The sequence below is a fragment of the Pelodiscus sinensis genome, chromosome 2, assembly GCF_052426305.1.
Source record: "Pelodiscus sinensis isolate ZL-2025 chromosome 2, ASM5242630v1, whole genome shotgun sequence".
Classification (NCBI taxonomy): Eukaryota; Metazoa; Chordata; order Testudines; family Trionychidae; genus Pelodiscus; species Pelodiscus sinensis.
Window position 1 is genome coordinate 66,029,183 of NC_143053.1, and position 22,200 is coordinate 66,051,382.

Genomic DNA, 22,200 nt, shown 5'->3' on the forward strand with positions numbered 1-22,200 from the left:
TCTTAGCATCCTGTTGTTGGTTTTTTGTTTGTTTGGTTGGTTGGTTGGTTGGTTGTTGTTTTTTTTTTACTGCTGCTGCACACTGTGTGGACGTCTTCAGAGAACCCACTTGCTATTATGCATGCAATCAGAAGAGATCTTTGGGAAGGGACAATGTCTGCCTTGAAATATATGGGACCGGAATAAGCTGTAAAACCTTCCTCTGGCAATTCAGTCTGTGAGGTGTGATCAGTTTCAGACTGTGTTTACACCTGAGGTCTGAAATGTTATCATGGCTTTTGAGTCTAAGGGCCAAATATGCATCAGTTAGAGAATAAATATGCTGAGACATATCGTTTTCTTCGAAGTCATGTTTTAGCCAGGGACCAAGCTAGGTCCTGGAGGAGCAGTCTCTGAGTTTTACAAGTGTTGACACCAGATTTATAACCATAGAGGAGTGTGATTATACCACTGACTATCAGATTCTGGACCTGGATAGGGGTGAATTACTCAATAATTATCCTGTTCTGTTTATTCTCTCTGAAGCATCTGGCACTGGCCTGGATGGGAAGAGGATACTGGGCTAGATGGACCATTGGCCTGACCCAGTATGGTTGTTTTTATGAACCCCACTCCCTGCGGGTGATCCTTGGGCTTATTTTCACGTGGCCAGTGTACACCAAGGCTTACAGCGCAGACCCCTCTCACAAGCCTGGCTACTCCTCCAGCCTTTGCGACAGCTGGGCGCCCTCTAGGGACCAAACTTCACCTACAGCCAAACAGGTGGGCGAGCCGGGAAGCCCGGTCTACACAAAACCGAGAGGAGGCACCTGCACCGCCGCTGGGATAAAATCGCACTCCCTCTCCCCGCGCATCTTTAGTGGCCCCGAGTTCCCAGACCCTGCGGCGTTGTCCTCTGGGGCCTTTTCTGCCTTCGAGTTTCCCACACTGGCTCCCCTTCCCCAGCTCGGGAGGGGGGAGAGGCTCGCAGCTTCGCGGGGGCACCCAAGGGAGTCGCTGGGGTCGCTCCCGCCCCAGCAGGGCCCTGGTGAAAGAGAGGTGGGGGCTGCAAACGACCAGGAGCGCTTCCCGGCGCCCAACCTCCCAGCCCCGGCTCCCACCACCCGCGGGAGGAGCAGAAAACGGGCTCGCTGGCTTCCCTGCCTGGCTCATCCCCCCAGGCAGAGCCGCTCGCTGCGAAGGGGGGGCCGCGCGCCCTGAGTGGGATGTCGTAGGTCCTGCGTCAGCTGGCGCCCGGAGGCGATTGGGGGAGGCTGCGCTTTTCCCTTTTTGACTAATTATAAAGTGGCTCCGGCCGCTTCCCAGAGCCCGGACTTGGGTGAGGAGCTTCCCAGCCCTGCAGCCTGATCCAGCCAGCGCGGGGGGCGAGGCGACTGCCGCTCCAGCTGGGCGCTTTGCTCCACCTGTCTGCTCGCTCCTGTAAGATTTATAGACGCGGAGGCTCGCTGACTCCGGGCTATTGCTTGTCTCCTGTATTATTTTTTTTTCCTTCCAGAGCTTCTCCAGAGGCACAACTTGCTTGGCCCCTCTATAAATACAGGGGGCTCACACACACCAAGAGGCGGCGGCAGCTCGCGACAGCTTGGTGCCGAGGCGCTGCTCCGCGGGCTCCCGGGGAAGCGGCATGTATGTGAGTGACCCGCTCTGAAGCAGTGGCGCTAGGCTGGGGCGAGGCGCGCCCGACTAGTTTCCACGGGGCACCGCTCTGTGCGTGCAAACTCCTGCCAGGAAACTGAGCAGGCTTTGCCTTCCAATGGCTCGCTCGCTCTTGTGTCTCGCCTCTGTCCCGACTGCTCCAGGGAACAGCCTGCTCCAGGGAACAGCCGCTGCCGGCTTTCCGGAGCAGTGACTGGGACAGGGGAAGAGGGGCGCCGTACCCGGAGCAGGAGAAATGCTTTCATGGGGGCTGGGAGCAATCTGAGGTCTGTTAGTTGGTTCGTCGCAGACAGCGCTAGATCTCGTCCCCCTGCAGGCTCTGGGCTGGCGAAAGGGAACAGCCCCAGCCCTGGTAGCTCCAGCCGCACAGTTAAGGGGGCTCAGGTGTGGAGGACCCTGGGAAGGGAAGGGAAAGCCAGGAGGTGTCTTTTTCAGCCGCTGCGGAACCTGGAGTGCAGAGTCCCAACTAAGGTCGTCTAAGGGGTAGGTCCAGAGGTGAAAGTAAGCGGGTGCACCTTGGTGCGCAGCTCCCGCAAGAGCTGGCTGAGTCCGGCAAAAGCCAGTAGGGAGCTATTTAAAGAGCTGCAATGGCGCTGGGTTGCAATAGGACAGTACCTGTAAGAAATTTTACTTTACTTTCACCCTGGGTGGGTCCAGCCCCTGGTGGATAACTTTCAGCGCCTGTGGCTGAGCTCGAGCAGGGGGAGTTGGGGCACTGGTGGGACTGGCTGAGGGGCTGGAGATGGGTCCCAGGGCCAGGAGGAAGCTGGCGCCGGGTTGAATCCTGACCTGTTCTCTCCGCAGCCCATGGCGTGGCTCCTGAGACTTTGCGGCTTGCTCTTGGCTCTCGGCAGCTGCCTCGTGTGGACAGTGCAGGCGGACTGCAGCAAGGACTGCGCCTCCTGCTCCTACCGGCTGGGGCACCACGCGGACATCAACCCCCTGGTAAGCAGGCGCCGGGCGATCCCTGGAGACCGCACGGGTCCTAACTCTTTTACCCCACTCACGGCACAGGCGGCGCAGCTACTGCTCCCCCACGACCAAGGTTAGCAAAGCAGCAGCAGCAGCGTGCAGGCCCCTGCACCCCGTGAGCGCTTAGATTCAGGGACAGACGCCTGGTCGCGGGCGCTCTCCCGGCAGGCTTTCCTGTGCTTTGCGCAGCGTTGTCCTGCCCTGAGCCAGGCCAGACGGTTCAGCACCATGGAGAACTCCCAACGCATCGCTCCGCCCGGCCCAGCCAGTGAGTTGAGTTAATTGACTGTTGCGGTCCACTAGTGGGTGCTAAGGTGCCTGGGTAGGATCGGACCTTGGAGGAGAGCAGGCAACGATGCCTCCTCCGAGCGCCTTTGATGCCTACTGTGGCCAAGGGAAGCTAGGGTGCTGGGCCCTTTAACAGGACCTAGCCCCAAGTGCAGTGCAGAGGTTTCTGATATTTAAATTCAAGTCCACTGTAACCAGTTAGCTTCTTTAAAAACTAAAATACTGCATTTTAATTGGAGGTCCGATGTCTTCGTGCTAGAGTGAAAAAGACTAGAAGTGCCAACGGAGCTGGGGGGAGGACTCAGGAAGAGACTCCAATAGGCCCTTCTAAAAACTGCCAAGCTCCCTCTCCCCTTAAAAGAAATCCCCTTTTAAATGTGAGTCAAAAGTTACCCTGATCCCCAGGGGTAATTCTGAGAATTCGTAGGATAAGCTACCAGTAGCAAATAAGTTGCCCCGAGCTTTAGGACGATGGCTGTGGGACCTGAAACCTAGAGAAGAAGGAAATCTCTACAATTCCGGTCTAAGCCTCTGGGTTAGAACAAACCCATCACATCTTAAAAGAGCGAAAGCAGCGAGTTATGAGATGTAAAGGCAGAAGGGAATTGAACCAATGTTCCGTATTCGAATCCTCTCCGGAGGGGAGTTTGCTCTTAGGTGTTTCCAATACCTTACTGTTCCTTCAGCAGAGACTCTCCCTGATAGGGTGCCGCGTTGGTCTTGTCTTTTAATTCGAAAACAGTTCATTATAAAGCGCCTTCCCTCGGGATGAGCATTTTCCTTTGAGAATAGCTTTGCAAAATACGAACGTTATAATGTGATTATCCAGATAGGACAAGTCATCATAGACACGGGAGAGTGCACAGCACTTTCCTTTCAATCTGTTATTCCATGTCTCGTTACCAAGTAATAAATAGCTTGTACCGCAACGCTCCACTCGACATACACGCGCTTCAAAAGTCTGCAAGCGCGATGTGAACTTACAGTGGACTTTTTTATGCGCAGGTGCCCGTTTCCTGCTGAAAAAGCAAACCACTTTCGCTTCTCATTGTTATAATACTCACAATTCTGTAGCTGGGAGAGATGAGAGAACAATGACCGGACTGTAGGTTTATTGAATGCGCGCATCTGACAGCACTTTGGGGAGACTGTATTTACAGTGCGTGTCTGTGTATAGCTGCCCTATATAATCAGTCATATAGATCTCCCTGTTGTTGGCGCGGGTCCTTAGCAGTAGAACAGAGCAGGGAAAAAATAATAATTCTTCTTCTTCTTCTTCTTCTTCAATTTGGGAGGGAAACAAACAAAAATATGTCTGCGGGACACACCTCAGAAGTAGCTGAAATAGTTTTCACTTTGTTTAATGATATTTATTCATTTTAATGGGGGGGGGGTTTAAGTTAAACAACATTAAATGTCCAAGTTAATACCTGGTAAAAAAAAATCAGGACAATTCCGAGACAAGGCTGCAGAATACAGGATGCTGCGCTGTATTTTGGCCTCCGTTGGCTCCTTTTATTATTAGGCATTGGAGTTTCTCATTTGAAATAAGGTACCAGGGAGACGGGCAAGCTCCCCAACACTCTGCGGCCAAGCTCGGGCTTTAACTCTGTAGTGAACAGTCCTGCTGAATGCAATGGATCTATTCACGTGCTCCTTGAAATCAATGGGACTAAGTGGCAGAATCAGTCCTAAGAGTCTGCTCCTGCTCCGGTTTGCTCTAGCGGCGGAGGATCAGGCCCCTCATGAGCAGCAATACCTCAGTAAATGCTTTCCCCCTTCCTTTCCCCTCTCCATTCAGAGGCCAGAAAGCATTGGTGCGCTCCAAGGCACTAATGTAGCGCTAATCATTTCAGGTGTTCTTAAAGTGCAGCCTGTGAACAACAATCCAAACGGAGCGTGTCCTCTGTAGTTACAAACCACTAGCGTCATTTTAACATGCATCCACACTGGCACCATCCATGGAAATTAAGGGTCTGATTCTGACAAATGCTGGGTGTCCTGAGTTCCCGCAGAAGGGGGAAATAGGGTTCTGAGTACTTTGCAAGAGACAGTAGCACCTTGCAGACTCTAGCCTCACAAAATTTCATGATGCAGGCACTGAACACTCCTAGTGAAACTAATGGAAGTTTGAGATTGTTTCGGTGCCCAACGAATGAAGGTCTGGACGCTGATCTATCTGAATTATAAATCATCGAACATTTTTCAGAAACAATAGCACTTCTTTAACCACAGAAAATATTCTGAATGCAGTTGACATATGCCCACATAAAAACTGGTACCTCGATTTCAATGACTTCACAAAGTTAAACGGGAAGCCTAGCTTAACTTTAACAATCTTTCTTGAACAGCAAAGCTATGTAAGTGTTAAATTCTGTTCATCAATAGCATTTATCAGCTGACATATCAAAACAGAAAAAGTGCAGTATTAAACAGTATTCTACATACTATTGGTTTCCAAAGGCATGTTTCTAAAGACATTAACAGCTAGTGAGTTCACTACTCCATTTCTCATAATGAACACCATAGGATGTAATCAAATCATTATTATATAGGATGCATGAGGTGCAAGTTTGTTTGGGTGTTGGAAGAATGATTGTTTAAGCTGATCCATTAACCAAAAAAGAGGGGGCTCTTGTTTTGTTTTTTGTTTTGTTTTGTTGTGTTGTGTTTGGGGAGTTGTATTACAGTGACTTACAAATCAGACTGCAGCTGACATATTATTTGTATAACCCAAATATGTTCACATGGAATAGACATGGAATGCCTGTTAAAAGCAGAAATTGTGATGTATTAGGAATAAAATGTTGGTAACAACATAATTACTTTGTACTCAATTTGAGACAGGTCTTTAACTCTCTAGTAGTCATTAATATGGAAATAATTGTAACATAAGTTAAGAGATGTTATTTCTCAATATATTTATCACACTTAGGACTGACCACTGGCAGGTAACTACAGAGGTAGTCAGTTACCTATCACATAGAGCTCTTTTGAGGCTTATTTTCACATTCATAAAGCTTTCTGAAATCTTCTGATGGAAGCAGTATACAAGGGTAAAAATTCATAATTTAATTTTATTTATTATTAAAGATGATAGAACAATAAGGTTAAAAATGTAAACAAATGTAACATTTCAAATATAATAAGTACATTCCACAATGTTAAAAGTCTGATCATATGAGATCATATTTTATACGATGTAATAATTTCTCAGAGCCCCACCAATGGCATATTGTGAACTAGTGGAGTGGAGATTTTTTTGAAGTGAAATAATTTCAATATTACTGCTGATTGTTCAGTTTTAGCTAATCTTAATCCTTGTAAAATTATTTTGACAAGATATTTTGCCCTCCCTAAATTGTACACTTAAACATAGAATATTAGGGTATGTCTACACTACCACCCTAGTTCGAACTAGGGTGGTAATGTAGGCAACCGGAGTTGCAAATGAAGCCCTGGATTTGAATTTCCCGGGCTTCATTTGCATGTTGCCGGGTGCCACCATTTTTAAATGTCCACTAGTTCGGACTCCGTGCCCGCGGCTACTCGCGGCACGAACTAGGTAGTTCGGACTAGGCTTCCTATTCCGAACTACCTGTACTCCACATTCCACGAGGAGTACAGGTAGTTCGGAATAGGAAGCCTAGTTCCAACTATATAGTTCGTGCCGTGTGTTGCCGTGGGCACGGAGTCCGAACTAGTGGACATTTTAAAATGGTGGCGCCCGGAAACATGCAAATGAAGCCCGGGAAATTCAAATCTCGGGCTTCATTTGCAACTCCGGTTGACTACATTACCACCCTAGTTCGAACTAGGGTGGTAGTATAGACATACCCTTACTTAGAAGTGCCCATCAATTGTTCCAGAACTCTTTGAACACTTGGGCATCTTATGTGATGATTAGGATCACCAGTCCTAATGAGCATTTAAATGTGTCTTTCTGAAATTACTACTTTGTTGCTTTGAGAAGGGAAAGAAAATTGTGTGAGAATTGTTGATGCAAATTCATTCCTATGTGACTTCGGAGCCTTATTTCATTGGAAAGAAAAATTCCTGGCATCTCAATGACTATGAGCATTTTGGATATTCATATTAACAGTTTTCATTAATACTAGTACAGGTTGAACCTCTCTGATCCGTCAACATCCATGGTCCAACATGATTTTAGTTAGCCGGCTGTCCACTTATCATCAGTGTGGCCAAGTTTCCCAGTAAGCAGTTGAAGTGTTGGTAATTCTGCTAGAGAAATTGACTAGTTTGGCACCAGTCAGGCCCCAAGGATGCCAGATGAGAGAGGTTCAACCTGTAGTAATATAGACAAACCATGCAGAGAGTATATGTTTAGATGTATAATTTATGCTTGAGCAAGTAAGATGATTGTGTAGGTCAGGAAGCGCTGTTTCTTCCATATTCAGCACTGTTAGAGGTGTTCACTTTCCCTAGACACATCAGGTTGGTTGCTGCCACAGCAGTACACCAGACTACCTAAACTAATAGTCTGATCCACCTCTACATGCCTGTACATTGGCTTGGAATTTGAAATATGGTAAATTTGAGGAATGACTATATATAGCATTATATCTCTTAGAGCCATACGATTTAGTGGCAATAAATTAGCCATGACATTAGAGGTATCTTGTTTGTTCTGTTAGTGTTATTTTTATGTTATATTTTAACTTTTTAGCAAATGTTCTATGGTGGGTGGAAATCCCTCTAGAAAATCCAAAATAGAAAATTAATCAAGGTAAACTTTTCCTTTAAAACAGTGGCATTTCCTTTGTTTATTAAAAAGAATCAGTGTATTCTTATAATTATTAATTTGTATTAAGCAACTTTCTCTTATTATTCACCTTTGTTATAATGACTAAGAAAAGAAGCTGTCATGCATTTGCATACTGAAAATGAAAATCTGAGGGTGCTCCAAACTGAAGAGGGGTGTGTGTAAACAAGGCTCTCTTTATTTAAACTAGACACAAAGAAATTGTCATACCAGATCAGACTAGTGGTGGTCTATGTAGTCCAGTATGCTGTATCTGACAATGATCCGTATCAATACCAACTGTGTGAGGTGAAGGCATAAGAAATGGTGTAATGAACAATTATGGAATAAGCTTTCCACCTGGCAGTTCTTTCTAGCTAATGAGTATTTAGAGCAGTGATATTCAGACAGAATTGTGAGCTGCAAGTGGCTCTTTAGTGTGTTTTATGTGCTCTTTACAGCATATGATATTTAAAGCACTGTGTTTTATTAACCAGCCACCATGTTTTTACTAAGTTTACAACCAATTGTGATCGATAAAATAATACTTGGTCAGTCATTTTGCTGCAAGAAGAATATATATATATAAACTAAATATTTTCCCCGTCATATTGTTTAAATATGACTCTTTAGTGCTATAGCAAATGAAACAATGAATCACACTATTGTAGCTCTTTTGGGTAGTGTTGATCACTAATTTGGCTCATGAACCACTGAGGTCTGAGTATCACTGATTTAAAGATCTAAAGGTTTATGCCTTTAACAAAAAAGAAACAAAAAATACATCAGTGTGTAGTATGTTAAATCATTCTTAGTAAATCCCATCAATTTTTCAGGCATGCACACTAGAATGTGAAGGAAAACTGCCTTCTGCCAAAGCCTGGGAAACCTGCAAGGAGCTTGTGCAATTGACTAAACTGGATCTTTCTGAGGAAGGCAACAGTGTTCCAGGGGACAACAAGAAAGAAGAAGAGGAGAACCATTTGCTAGCAAAGAAGTATGGGGGCTTCATGAAAAGGTATGGTGGCTTCATGAAGAAAATGGATGAGCTTTATCGTGTAGAACCAGAGGAGGAAACAAATGGAGGAGAAACCCTTTCTAAAAGGTATGGAGGGTTTATGAAGAAAGACTCCAGTGATGACACTCTGGTTAATTCCTCAGATCTCCTGAAGGAGCTTCTGGGAACAGGGGCCAAGGCTGAAGCTTCACCTTACCGACAGATCAATGATAATGATGGGGAGGTCATGAAAAGGTATGGAGGCTTCATGAGAAGCTTCAAGCGCAGTCCAGAACTGGAAGATGAAGCCAAAGAGTTGCAAAAGAGATATGGCGGCTTTATGAGAAGAGTAGGGAGGCCAGAATGGTGGCTGGACTACCAGAAACGATATGGTGGATTTCTTAAGCGCTTCTCTGATTCTTTTCTCCCTTCAGATGAAGATGGGGAAAGTTATTCCAAAGAGATTCCAGAGATGGAAAAGAGATATGGTGGATTTATGAGATTTTAATACCCTACCTTTTAACCCTTTTGTCCCAAATGAGAGACACTGCCTCACTGGTCATAATTTATTGTAATGTGTTGCTTGTACTGTACAGTTTTTTACTGTCCTAGTTAATGATGCAGTCTGTTGTTTCAGGTTCTGTGTTCTTTGAAGTTAATAACTTCTGTTTTAGTCAGATTTAAAACTATATTGTAATTTTCATGCTAAAACTATTTTGGTTACCATATCCCTTTTCTTTAAACACTACTGCACATCTACAGTACAATTGCTTAATTGTATATATAATAAATTCTTCATCCTAACGGCATAATGAATTTTGAAGTGTCTGTTATTTCCTACTTGTGCATTTAATCAACCACTTTGTCAAATTCATTCGACGTTAAATAACCAAATCTTATAATTTAAAGCCCCTGCTCTTTGCAATCACTCAATTCCTACTGTTTACATTATAGCAGGAACTGAAATTGGATTCATTTTTATCTTTGCTTCCTAGGATTCTAATAAAGTTAGGGCACTGAATATATCCTACATTTTTGCAATTTAATGAGATATAGTAATTTTACTCTTTTTTAAAAAAGTTAGTATCTACTACATTTAACTGAATACATTAACTCATTTTAAGATACTAAAACATTTCTTCAACATTCCTGGCACAGCAGGGAGTTCTAATATCTTGTTTCTTTAGAGATATTTTTTACATTAATCCAATATAGGTTTGTGCAACTGGTTGTTCAGCTACAATCATTAACAGTCAAAGGTTTCCCTTCCTCAGGAAAGTGCACAAAAGAAGGAAAAACTGAATAAAAAACGCACTATTTAGACCTTGGAGAGTGTCTGACAGAGGTTTCTTTGGGGAGCAGTCTTGTGGCTTATCCTCAGATAATGTATGTTGATGTGGCTCTGTTGAAATCAATGAAACTCTGTTGGTTTATACCAGCTGAAGATCTTAGCCCCTTGTGTTTGGGACTGGTTTGGGGCCTAATCTTAACAAAGAAGCTGAGATTGTATGGGAAATCCCAACCCCAGCACTGCAGATCGTATGGCAGCCATCCCAACCTCAGTTAGCACTTCCCCCAGTTTACCAGAGCTCCCTAACATTGCAGCTCTCTTAGGGACTCTGTTGACATTGGTCTTTTTGCCACAAAGAGTGGCAATGCATAATTTGCCCAGGAGCTTCCCAAAGTGGCTGCTTCTGTGCTCTATTCCTACACATCTAGTCACCGGGTATCTCCCACAAAGCTTCTCCATCTACACATTGGATTATTAATAATTAGTGTTGGAAGTGTGCACAAGAGTTCAAAGACAAATAAAAGATAAGACCAAAATTTTCAATTATTGACAACAAAGTTAGGCTCCTAAACATACATGTAACTGCCTGAGTAGGAGGTGATTGGTTTCAGTGGCGCTGAGTGCACAGCAGCTGCTAGTGAAATCTGTTTTATTTTTAAAAAGTGATGCTTATGCACAAAGATGTCAATTTATTAGCCTGTATCTCCTTTCACTAAAAGCCCATGGAGCTGCTGAGCACTTTGAATCTTTGAAAATCAGGCTTCTTGTTTAGACACCTAAATATGAATTTAAGAGACTAGCTTTATGACCCAATTTCAGAAAATCCTGGGCTTAGTCTAGAGAGGATAACTCAGATGGCTGAACAAGGTCAAGAATCAGTGGGAGGGCTGATTAACTACAGGACAGTCATTTTACTGAAGAGGCAAGCAAAGCATCTTTCTTTTTATTTCTCTTAGTCAGCAAATGATGCTCAACTTAGAAAGATGTGAAAGAGAGCCTCTGACCATCTCAGCAGGAGGAAGTTTGGCATGGGTGGAAGTAATTATTTGCAGGGTCTAGGTCGAATATATGGAGCGGCAACAGAGCCTATACATTTACTGGGTGGTGCAAAAAAATGACAAAGAAAAAAGTCCAAATTCACTATAAAAATTTAACTAAAACTATGTTCCACCACATTAACATCATTTACACTCTCAAAATTGTCAAAACGGCTGATAGCCCTCTGTGCACAACTCATGAGCATATCTCTACGGTTTACACTACCGAGAGTGCACTACAGATTTCATTATTGCACTTGGTTTAAAATGGACCTACATATTTCAGCCTTATTTGTATATATCATAAGGAACATTTTACTTCAACAAAACAAATATATGTGCATAGGTATTTTAATATAATTTGAACTTTTAATGATTGTTTTAATATGTAATAAAATAAATTGTCTAAATCTCCAGTAATGAGACGAGCTTGGTACAGGGCCAATAATAAAAAGTGGAGCTATGAGTGAGGAAACCGACTGCACATGCCTCATGATGGCCTTGAAGTTTGGTCTGACTAGCAGGGGGGTGGCCAGCTTCCAGAACAAGGATTAGCTCCTCCTTTGGATGCATCTGGAGGAGAGAAGAGGGATTTATCTGCCTCCAGTTGGCTAGCCAAAGGAAATAGTGGAGCTATCAGGCAAGCAATAGGTGACATGGGTCTATATAATGGGTCATAGATCAACAAGAGGCAGCAGTAAGAGGATCTACCAAGCAAAGCAGATAGGAGAGAGTAGTCTGGGCGGATGAGGGGGCAGGGAAGAGTAAGTAGGTTTTCTGTGCTTCCAGCTCTATACCTCTAGCACTACCTTCAGTGCTATACTAAGGTTCCAGCTCCAACTGCTCAGACATATGGAGCTGAGTGCCTATATGTGAAATAAATTATACATTATCTTCAGTGCCACAAAAGCCACACATTTGGCTTTATTATCCACACCTGAAATCTTAGTGGGACATAGTGATTGAGATTCTAGCCAAGAAGAGCAGCATAGAATTCACAACCTAGGAGGCTTCTGCAACTTCCCAATCCAGGGCAGCTCTGTGGACATAGGAAACCTTTATGATAACTCATCCTGCCTCAGAAGGACAGAGCAGCCTTCTGGGAGTGCCATATGGATTGCACCACTGCCTGGAATCTTAGTGCTATGAGAGAGAATCCTATCTCCAGCACAGTCCTACCTCTTTGAGGCATTCAAATACCTCAGTGATGAGTGAGTTATATAAAAATAAAACAAAGCTGTATAAAATGCCTACTTTTCTTTCAAAGTCCTATACCTTCACACTTTCTGCCTGTGGTCATTAAGCGTATCTCTTCCTCTCCAACCTGTTTCTTTGCCCTCTTTTCTCCAATGTCGGTGATCCCTCTAATGCACAGATTTCTAATAATCTCTGCTTTCACCTCAAGCCATCTTTCCTGGATTCTTGGATCAATTTCCCCACAAGAGACCAACATTATTTCACCATCCAGGAGAGGGAGATTTGAATTGAACTGGAAAAAATGGAAAGAATATTTGATATACATAATTGGAAGTACTCCTGGGAAAAAATGAAGCCTCATTTAAATGCTTATATTTGTAGTTAAGAGTGTGGCTGTGGGTTTCCAACTTTGAACTTTTTTGTCCTTAAACTTTCTGTTGCCTTCAGTAATAAAAATGATCATAAAGATCAAAGGAAATACATAGATTAAAAACACCCCATTGTTTTGTGGCTATGTCCTGATGCTTCCTCCTAGGGAGGCAGGGAAGTGTCACAGTGAAAATGTTTGTAAACAACAAATAAGTTAGTGAAACCAGCTGTAAATCATTAATCCAAGCACTCAATTACTAATTCCATCAGCCTTATTTAAAGTGCCCCAACTGTTGCATATCCAATTAACTGTTGCCATGGAAAATGAAAGAAGGCTTAGAGACATTTGACAGATGCATCTTTACCAGCACAGAAGGGATTTAGACTGAAATTCTTTAATTAGATTGTGACTTACCTAAATTGAGCATTTACTGTAATCTTTATTGAAGCCATGCAATGAAATCCATCAAGAATAAACAGCTGTCAGAACACCACCCCTGGGTTCTAAATGATTTTTCAAAGAGTACGGCACTGCTTTGTGTTCATGGAGCTTGGCACATTTCTGTGATAAGAGTTTATCACTAAGTCTTTTCAGAGACACCATTGCTTTTTTCAGTAGACTAAAGGCATATGTGGTCTTTGCCTGTGTCATGGCTCAATTCCCCAACCTGGCACTCCTAGTGTAGATATGGACTAGCAGAATAAACTCTGTAAGAACCTGTTTCTGTAGCTCACAGAGACAAACTTGTCTCAGTTTCCCTGAGATATAAGAAAAAAAATCACTGCCACCACCAAGTGTCAATTTGAATAAAAAAAGAAATAAACCTTCTTACTGGGAAGAGACCACATGGAATCCCTTCCCTGAGGCAAAGTTCTCCCTTTCTCCAGCCCCAATCTCCATTTTTCTTGGAGTTGGGAAAACAGAGGGAATCTGCAGAGAACAATGGGACTCTGCTTCTCCTGAGTAACTTGGGTACATAGTTTAAGGGCACAAAAATCAACCAATACCAGTTAATCAAATCAAAAAGGAAAAGACTTTTATTATCAAAACAAAACTACTGTTGCAAGCATAGTAAATGACTGGATGTTAAACAGCCATGGAGTGAAAAAGACTCAGGAAGAATCCCTGGGCTGTAAGCCTTAGTTACAAGAGAGACAAAACAATTAACTGGCTCAGACAGAATTTCCAAACCCCCAAACAAGGAAAACAATAAAACCTGATGGACTATCTAAACTTTTCCCAACTTACACATTTCAAAGAGTCCATTCCTGAGAGAATCCGTCTCCTCTGTTACCTGGGGAAAACTGCTCTGATCTCAAGACAAAGGAAGAGAGAAGAAAAAAACCCTCTCTCAGTTTGAAATTCCTATCTGCATTTCATTGGCTGAATGCTTGAAGCCCCTTCCCTCAGGTGTATCTCCAGAGTTGCTTAAACCTTTCCTCACTCTCCAGGTAAGTCAGCTCCTGTTCAGGACAGCATGCCAAGTCTGATGCCACTGATCCCTCTCTCACTCTCTGTCAGCCATCCTTACTGGTCCTGCAGCAATTGCTTCTAACAGATTCTTCTGACCCTGTATTTTCCTAATAAATTATAATAGCATGCTTTGTCTTATGCTCCAGTTCCACAATCAGATCACTGGGAGTGGACCTCTGTTAGTGCTCATGTTCATTCCAGGCCTTTTAAACTGCAGTTTGTGGGATGAGTTTCTATTCACAGTGGGTACATCCACACTGCAGAGCTATTTTGGGATACTGGAAGTATCCCAAAATAGCTATTCCACGTCTTTTGAAACAGCTTATTTCAAATAGATTTTGAAATAATGGGTGGCTTATTCCAACATCCCAGTAACCCTCTTTCCACAAGGGTTAAGAGGAATTTTAGAATAGCTGTGTAGACAGTGACAAATTATGAACTAAGCTATTTCAAAATATCATTGAAATAAGCTACGCAATTTGCATAGTGCTAATCTGCATAGTGCAAATTGTGTAACTTATTTCACGCTAAAGGTCATTGCACCCAATGACCCTAAATTGTTGCCAAGATTAGCTATAGATACATGCTATGAGTTCACAATTAGATTTATTGTCTTATGGTGCTCCCAGCAGATATTCTGGAATGGGTGCTTTGGGATATCTTGCTTCATACTTTTCTGACTCTGAATTATCTGAATATGATACTAGCATCAACATAACCAAGCAGTGGATTTGTCCAATGTAACAATTTGGCAGTACTGAGGTGGCTGGTTAAAATTTTATATATCCTAGCAATGCCACTGTTTTTCTCACTCTGGAAAACATTTCACTGGATTTTTTTTTCAAAATAAAGAACAAACTTAGTGTGTGTTTCAGGAGCTTGCACACTTGTTACTTACTGGTTGTGGGTCAACAGACTCAAGAGAAGGCTTATGATTTAGAACTAGTTTGGAGCTGTGCAGCATCCATTTTCATCTTGCTGGGCCTCTCTGAAGCATTTGAGACTGGCGATCTCAAATTTTTCTATCCATCCCCACTCCAAGGAGCTGCAGGAGGAATAGAATGTCTTGAAATGGCTCACAGTTCCTTTCTCTCAGACAGAACCTAGAGAGAACTATTTTCCCTGCCCCCAAAGCCCTTCCTTGTATTAGTCAATATTTTTATAAAGTCACTATGGGGAGCTGGTCAGACAACTTGGATTAAAGTGATGGCAGAGTGCAGGTAATACCCATCTCTATACCTGGTTTTCACAACATCTTGCTGAAATCAGTACATGAGTGAAGGACTACTGACTGATGAGATGAAGCTGGCAGGTAAAGAGAAGATCTTTGAAGAATTTACATTCTCTATAGCATCTCTCACTACTGAAGGCATCTGCCCTCAAATTGTTGTCTGTTCAATAAACAACCATGAGATATTTGGGGCTCTTTTGTGCTACTGTAAGCTAAAAGACTCTTCCATCCATATCTAACTAAAAATTGCACCCCATACCATCAAATTCAGACCTGAGAAGGCAGTAATCAAGAGCTGCTGCTGAAGAGACCCAGTGCAGGAAGAGAACTGTTGAGGGAACATTTTGGAGAGAACTGGCCAATGTGGGGAAACTCAGCTGAGTAGAAAGTAGGTACAGAGGCCTCTAAGTAAAGGGGAAGGACCAGCACAGCCAGTGTAGGCCAGGCCCAGGAGCAGGAGGTCTGATTCTGGAGGGAGGTCCCATGAGCAGGGGTAGAACTAAGGCAAAGGGTACCTTGGGGAGTGGAACAGGGAGCCTTCTCACAGAAGCCCAGAATTGAAGACAGTGGGAGAAGACTCACAAGAAACATGGAGAATTGACAGAGACATGAAGGCCATAGGAACTTGAAAAGAGGGATTATTGACTCATAAGTACATAGCCTGGAGATGATCCCTAGAGTATGGGGCTTAAGAGCTGCCGCATTTTAACTAGCCTGACTTTGGGGACTTTGAGAACTGTCTTACTTGAGGGATACGCCAGTGGGTGCACTTCTATTAATTGTGTCTGCAGTCTTAAACTGGACTTTGAGAGGGACAACATTCTCTGGGTATGGAGAGGAACATTGGTCTGATGTGTGGTGAAGATGAGCAACTGGGTCAGCCCTGAGGACTGAAGGGGGAAACTGAGGCAAGATTTGCATCTAGCCAGAGAAGTTCACCCTTGGTATTGTGGGGAAAGGAATCAGCACCCTTAAACTAACCGGGTTCTTTACATTATGAATGGGTGTACTTTCACAGTTCATAGAATCCTAGCGTTGGAAGAGACCTCAGGAGGTCATCAAGTTTAACCCCCTGCTCATAGCAGGACCAATCCCAACTAAATCATCCCATCCAGGGCTTTGTCAAGATGGGACTTAAAAACCTCTAGGGTTGGAGATTCCACCACTTCCCTAGGTAACCCATTCCAGTGCTTCACCACCCTCCTAATGAAATATTTTTTCCTAATATCCAACCTAGATCTCCCCCACTGCAATTTGGGACCTTTGCTCCTCATTCTACCATCTGTCACTAATGAGAACAGCCTCTCTCCATCCTCTTTGGAACCTCCCTTCAGGTAGCTAAAGGCTGCTATCAAATTCCCCCTCTCTTTTCTCTTCTGTAGACTAAACAAGCCCAAATCCCTCAGCCTTTCCTCGTAAGTCATGTGCTCCAGCCCCCTAATCATTTTTCTTGCCCTCTGCTGGATTTTCTCCAATGCAGCCACATCCTTTTTGTAATGTGGGGGCCCAGAACTGACACAGTACTCCAGATGTGGCCTCGCTAGTGCTGAATAAAGGGGAATAATCACTTCTCTAGATCTAGTTATTATTCATCAATTAATTGGGAAGGGCCCAAAACCAGTACCATAGATAGAACTAGACAGATGGAACAAGGAAAAAGTGCATATCTTTTCTCCAGGGCATATAGTCATTTCACCAGCACAAGTCATGTAGAAGGTGTTTCTTTTTTAAATATGACTGTATATAAGGAAATTAATTTAATTTTATTCCTTTCTTGCCTCCATCTTAAGAATTAGTGTGTGCAAAGCATGGCAAGGATATCTTTCATGCACATGAAAAAATCTTTTCGGGATTTTGATGTAGGGCCATGATGCCTGCACATCAGCAGTTGTGTGTGTGCAAGTTCATCAGCCACATCAGAGTTCTGCTGCAATTTCATTTGATGGTAAGTTGCTTTTACAGCAATAACAAGTGTCTCTCCAAACTATGCTGGAGCAATAACTCCCTTCGTAGCTGAATTAACCTGAATAATGACCATGCCTCTTACATTAAAAGTATTCTTAGAGTATTGGGTTGTTTTCTGGGCGATATTGTAATGGCAGATCTGAGAGACAACTTGCAGGACATCTTTTAACTCCAATACCATAACTAGACATGATAGTGGTTAACTAAGTGAAATGCAGTTAACAGGATATGGACTTTTAAGGGATAGAAGGATAATCTCCCGGGCCAATGCTACCCTCTCCCAGAGTTTCCTTAGTATAGGGGACATGACCATGGAGTAGGAAGTAGTGGCTTGAGTTTGTAAAGAAGCTTATGCTCCTGGTTTAGGCCCAAGATGAGAGTTCCACAAGGATGGATTTAGACTCCCTTCAGTTGTAAGACACAAGGCAGGTTCCCAATGCTTCCTGGCCAGCCTCATTTTTCATTACAGCTGAGGGAGGTTGCTGGGAAACACAGACTCTCTTAGCAATCATATCGCAGTCTTGGGTTCTAGTAAGGCCTGCTGGGAATGATTTATACTGATCCAGGAGAAACCTGGAAGCAGGGCCGGCTCTAGGCACCAGCAAACCCAGCACGTGCTTGGGACGGCACATTTCCAGGGGGCATTCTGGCCAGCCTTACCGACGAGGAGGGGGCTAGAAATAAAGGTGACGCGGCGGAAGGAAAGGCTGCTGCAGCGTGCCCAGCCAGGGCGCTCTCCCCTGGCCCGCTGAGTGCTGGGGATGCTGCTGTCCCGGTGAGTACCGGCTCCCGCCCCTACCCGCAGCTCCGGGAAGCCGCTTCACAGTGCGATGTGAGGCTGGAGGGAGCCACAGCTGCGCTGGGAGGGATGCACCAGCTTCCTAGAGCGCCCGGCTGCAGCGTGGGGTTTGGCCGCAGCGGCGGTGCCGGGCCCGTGCGCCTCTTTCTGCCAGTGGGGCCGCGCGGCCGCTCGGGGGAGTCTCTCACCGCCCCTGGGGGAGGCAGGGCTGGGCAGGGGGGCATTGGCGGCGGGCTGGGCGGGAAAGGGGCGCGCTCGCAGGCAGCATGTTCCACGCTGCACGCTTCCCTCCCGCCAAAGCGCTGCTTCTGAGGCAGGTTGCGGGGTGAGCTCCGCCTATCGGGCCGGCTCGGGTATGCGCACCCCCGCCAGCCGCGCTGCATCTTCTGCTCAGGCACTGACATGATTGCGCGTTGCCAGAGGGGCTGGGGGGTTGGCGCCGTGCCACTCTCACCCCTCCCCCAGGGCGCTCCCACGTTTCCGCACCTGTTGTGGGGAGGGGACACACGGGTTTGGTGGGGAGAGGGAAAGGAGATGGAGTTCGGTCAGTGGGGGGAGGTGGGAGAGGGGAGTGGACTGGGTCCGGCCGGGTGGGGGGCAGATCAGGTTTGGCTGAGAGGGAAGAGAGAGCGCAGGGTGGATTAGGTGGGGGAGGGAAGGGGGCGGGCTGGGTCCGGTCACTGAGGGGTCGGGTTTGCCTCGGAGAAGAGAGAAAGTGGAAACTGGGTTCAGTGAGGGTATGTCTACACTACCCCGCTAGTTCGAACTAGCAGGGTAGTGTAGACATACCCTGAGGCTGTGTCCAGACTCAGGGGTTTTTTCGAAAAAACTTCACCTGCGTCTAGACTGCAGCCGCGTTCTTTCGAAATTAAATCGAAAGAACGCGGCTTTTCTTTCGACGGTGGTAAACCTCATTGCACGAGGAAGAACGCCTTCTTTCGAAAGTTCCTCTTTCGAAAGAAGGCGTTCATGAATGTAAATAGGGCTTCTTCGAAAGAGAGCATCCAGACTCACTGGGTGCTTTCTTTCGAAAAAGCAAGCCGCTTTTTCGAAAGTTCCGCGTGCAGTCTAGACATAGCCTGAGTGGGGAAGGGGGCGGGATGTGTGTGGAGGGAGACAGGATGTAGGCTGGGTTTGGCCAAAGGGAGTGGTGGGAGTCAAAGAGCCGCAAGGTGAAAGGGGCGCTTTCCTCCTCAGTGCCTGTCCTGCAGCAGCAGCCAAGTGGGGGGCACCAACATTTTTTTGCTTGGAGCAGCAAAAAACCTAGAGCTGGCCCTGCCTGGAAAAAAGCAGGTCATGCTGATAGTCTCTCCTGGCTATTCTGTTCTTAAGTCTACCTAAGTGCCATCGTATTTGTGCTGCCACAATCAACAGCAAAGAACCACAGAACTGCTGGGTCTTTGGTAGTAAACACAGGTAGTGACCAATACTTAAAATGTGCAGTGTGCCCTACAGTTAAGAATAGAAATGTTGTATGGAGCTCAATAGCAAGTTAATGCGCCCCCTTTCAACTACTGAGTAATTTATTTACCACGTTCATCCATGTGGGTAGGCAGCTCTAGCTCTCTCTCTGACTCCCTCTCTGTATTCAGTGATAGACATGTAGCCTGTTACTCTCGTGTAGCTGAAACAAAAAGCAGGACTATGTAGCACTTTAAAGACTACTAAGATGGTTTATTAGGTGATGAGCTTTCGTGGGCCAGACCCACTTCCTCAGATCAAATAGTGGAAGAAAATTCTCACAATCATATATACTAAAGCAGTGGTCCCCAACCTTTTGAGGTTGTTGGGCGCCAGGGGGCGTGGCCATTTGCCCGCCGGGCGCCAGGGGGCGGGGACACTTGCGTGCCCGGGGGGCGGGCCCCCCCCAGCCGCGCGCCCAGGGGCAGGGCCCCCTCCAAGGGCCGCGCGCCCGGGACCGGCGCTCCCCCCCACCTCCCGCCAAGTGCCACGCGCCCGGGGCCGGCGCTCCCCCCCCTCCCGCCGAGTGCCCGGGGCCGGCGCTCCCCCCACCGAGCGCCGCGCGCCCGGGGCCGGGGCCGGCGCTCCCCCACTCCCGCCGAGTGCCTGGGGCCGGCGCTCCCCCCGCCGAGCGCCACGTGCCCGGGGCCGGAGCCGGCGCTCCCCCCGCCAAGTGCCGTGTGCCCGGCACTCCTCCCGCCAAGTGCGCTCCCCCTGCAAGCACCCATGCGCCATGTGCCCGGGGCCAGGCCAGCCCCGAGCACCTGGCAGGCGCATTGAAATGCCCCCGCGGGCGCCATGGCGCCCACGGGCACCGTGTTGGGGACCACGGTACTAAAGGTTTATATATACATTGTATCCTTTGGAATATATGGTTCTGACAATTTTCTTCCACTATTTGATCTGAGAAAGTGGTCTGGCCCACAAAGCTCATCACCTAATAAACCATCTTGTTAGTCTTTAAAGTGCTACATAGTCCTGTTCTCTGTATTCAGTCACCTCTGTGTTACAGTGTTTTGATTTCAGAGCTAAGCTTTGTGTACTGGCTAACATCATCTTATTAGTACAGGTTATTTGTATGTTAGGTTTTCATGATGGTGGTATCTCTGTAACAAATTATTGAGTGAATCTGAAAGAATATTCATACAACAGACAAGAAAAAACATTACTTGTGTTTGTCACAAGTGGTTGCAAAATTGCATCTCGTTAATAAGGTTTTGTTCTGAAATCCCTCAGCTGTGGTACTGCATCCTAAGTAGGCAAGAAAAGCTCCAAAGGACAAACCTAAGTAAGTCCTCATAATGCAATTTTGACGTGTCTGAAGTAGAAGGTCTGATCTAAATGTGATAACAAATACAATAAAGGCACTAACCAGTCAGCCTGACCTCAATACCTGGGAAGCTAGTAGAGCAATGTATAAAACATTTAATTTGCAAATACAAAGAAGATAAAAGGATGATCAGTAGCTAACTGCACAGATTTATTAAAAACAAATCATACTGAACAAGCTTCATTTCCATCTTTGACAATGTAATTGGTTTGGTGGCTAGCAGGAATGCAGCGGTCATAATATACCTGGACTTTAGTAAGTCATTAGCGAGATACGTAATTGGCTAAACTGAGGACAAAGAGTGACAGAAAGTTCTCCAGTGGAGTTCCACTGGGTGCTGTTCTGGGGCTGGAACTGGTTTAACACCCTGGGATGTGGGAAGAGAGAGCATACAGATCAAATTTGCAGATAATATAAAGCTGGGGAGGGGGGTGAAAACACTTTGGAGGGCAGAACTAAAATTCAAAGGGATCTTGATGAACTGGAAAACTGGGGTACAGACAACAAAATGAAATTCAACAAAGACCAATGTAGGTGCTGTAATTATGGAAGAAAACCAAATGGCATTATTTAATCCTCTATAGATTGTAATATTTAATATTGTAATATTTCAGTCATAACACAACTTATTTCTCCTGTAATATGTGAAATCATTTCCTTGCATACTTAGTATTTTTCTAGTAGTTAGAGTAGACTTAACACTGAAGTGACAGTAATGGTACTTTTTGAGAAAAGAGCAATGTTAGAAGAAATGATGGTTTATGACCCTTCTATTGATTACAGTTGTAAATCATCTCTAATGCCAGTAGTCTCAAGAAATCCACACCAGTTTCTTAGAGTCTCTACAATATTAGTCAAGAATCAAAGATCTGTGTGAAGCAGGTGAACAAGAATAGCACAGAGTAAGGGAAGGGACAGCAGTAAGAAAGAAACTGCAACATGTGAAATACAGAGAGGCAACTGACAGAACTGAGTCCATCTTTTCATTCAGAACAGAGTGTATCACTCCATGTTTTGTGCACCCTAAACAGAGACTCCTCTCTAATTACATTGAAGATGAGTGAACAGATAATGAAGGCAGCTGTATTTGACCACAAAATGAATGTTTAGTTTGCTGGAATAAATGACCTCATCACTGCTGAAGGCAAGTACCCCATGACCTGTTACATCTTGTCTGTGATGAAAGAGTGAGAGCACCAAAATTACTGACATAGCAATGCTTTGGCTCCAAGATGAGCTTCAGGATACACCCAATCAAGGCCACATTTTGGAGTTCTCTGATGTTTGGGATTGTTACTGCAATCATGCAAAGGAAGCCAGCATTGAAATTCCACACTCCTACATCAGTCATAGACAGACACCTGTGGAACT

General features: G+C 45.1%; 1 protein-coding gene across 3 annotated transcripts; it reads left to right on the top strand.

Moving 5' to 3' along the window:
- Positions 1-1,181: 1,181 nt before the first annotated feature.
- Positions 1,182-9,481, top strand: PENK (proenkephalin). 3 transcript variants are annotated; one of them, XM_025186154.3, is made up of 4 exons: positions 1,182-1,419; positions 1,496-1,626; positions 2,461-2,601; positions 8,515-9,481. In XM_025186154.3, the coding sequence occupies exons 3-4, from the start codon at positions 2,464-2,466 to the stop codon at positions 9,181-9,183; spliced, it is 807 nt and encodes a 268-aa protein (XP_025041939.1). In that variant the 5' UTR covers positions 1,182-1,419; positions 1,496-1,626; positions 2,461-2,463; the 3' UTR covers positions 9,184-9,481. The 3 variants fall into 3 exon arrangements, with proteins under 3 accessions (XP_025041939.1, XP_014430561.1, XP_006126205.1); XM_006126143.5 differs by having other exon boundaries at positions 1,184-1,419; positions 1,496-1,630; XM_014575075.4 differs by lacking the exon at positions 1,496-1,626.
- Positions 9,482-22,200: the final 12,719 nt, after the last annotated feature.

Excerpts from the sequence above, each read along its gene's own strand:
- PENK (XM_006126143.5), top strand. Across the intron at positions 2,602-8,514 it reads ACGCGGACATCAACCCCCTG|GCATGCACACTAGAATGTGA; the intron begins GTAAGCAGGCGC and ends TCAATTTTTCAG.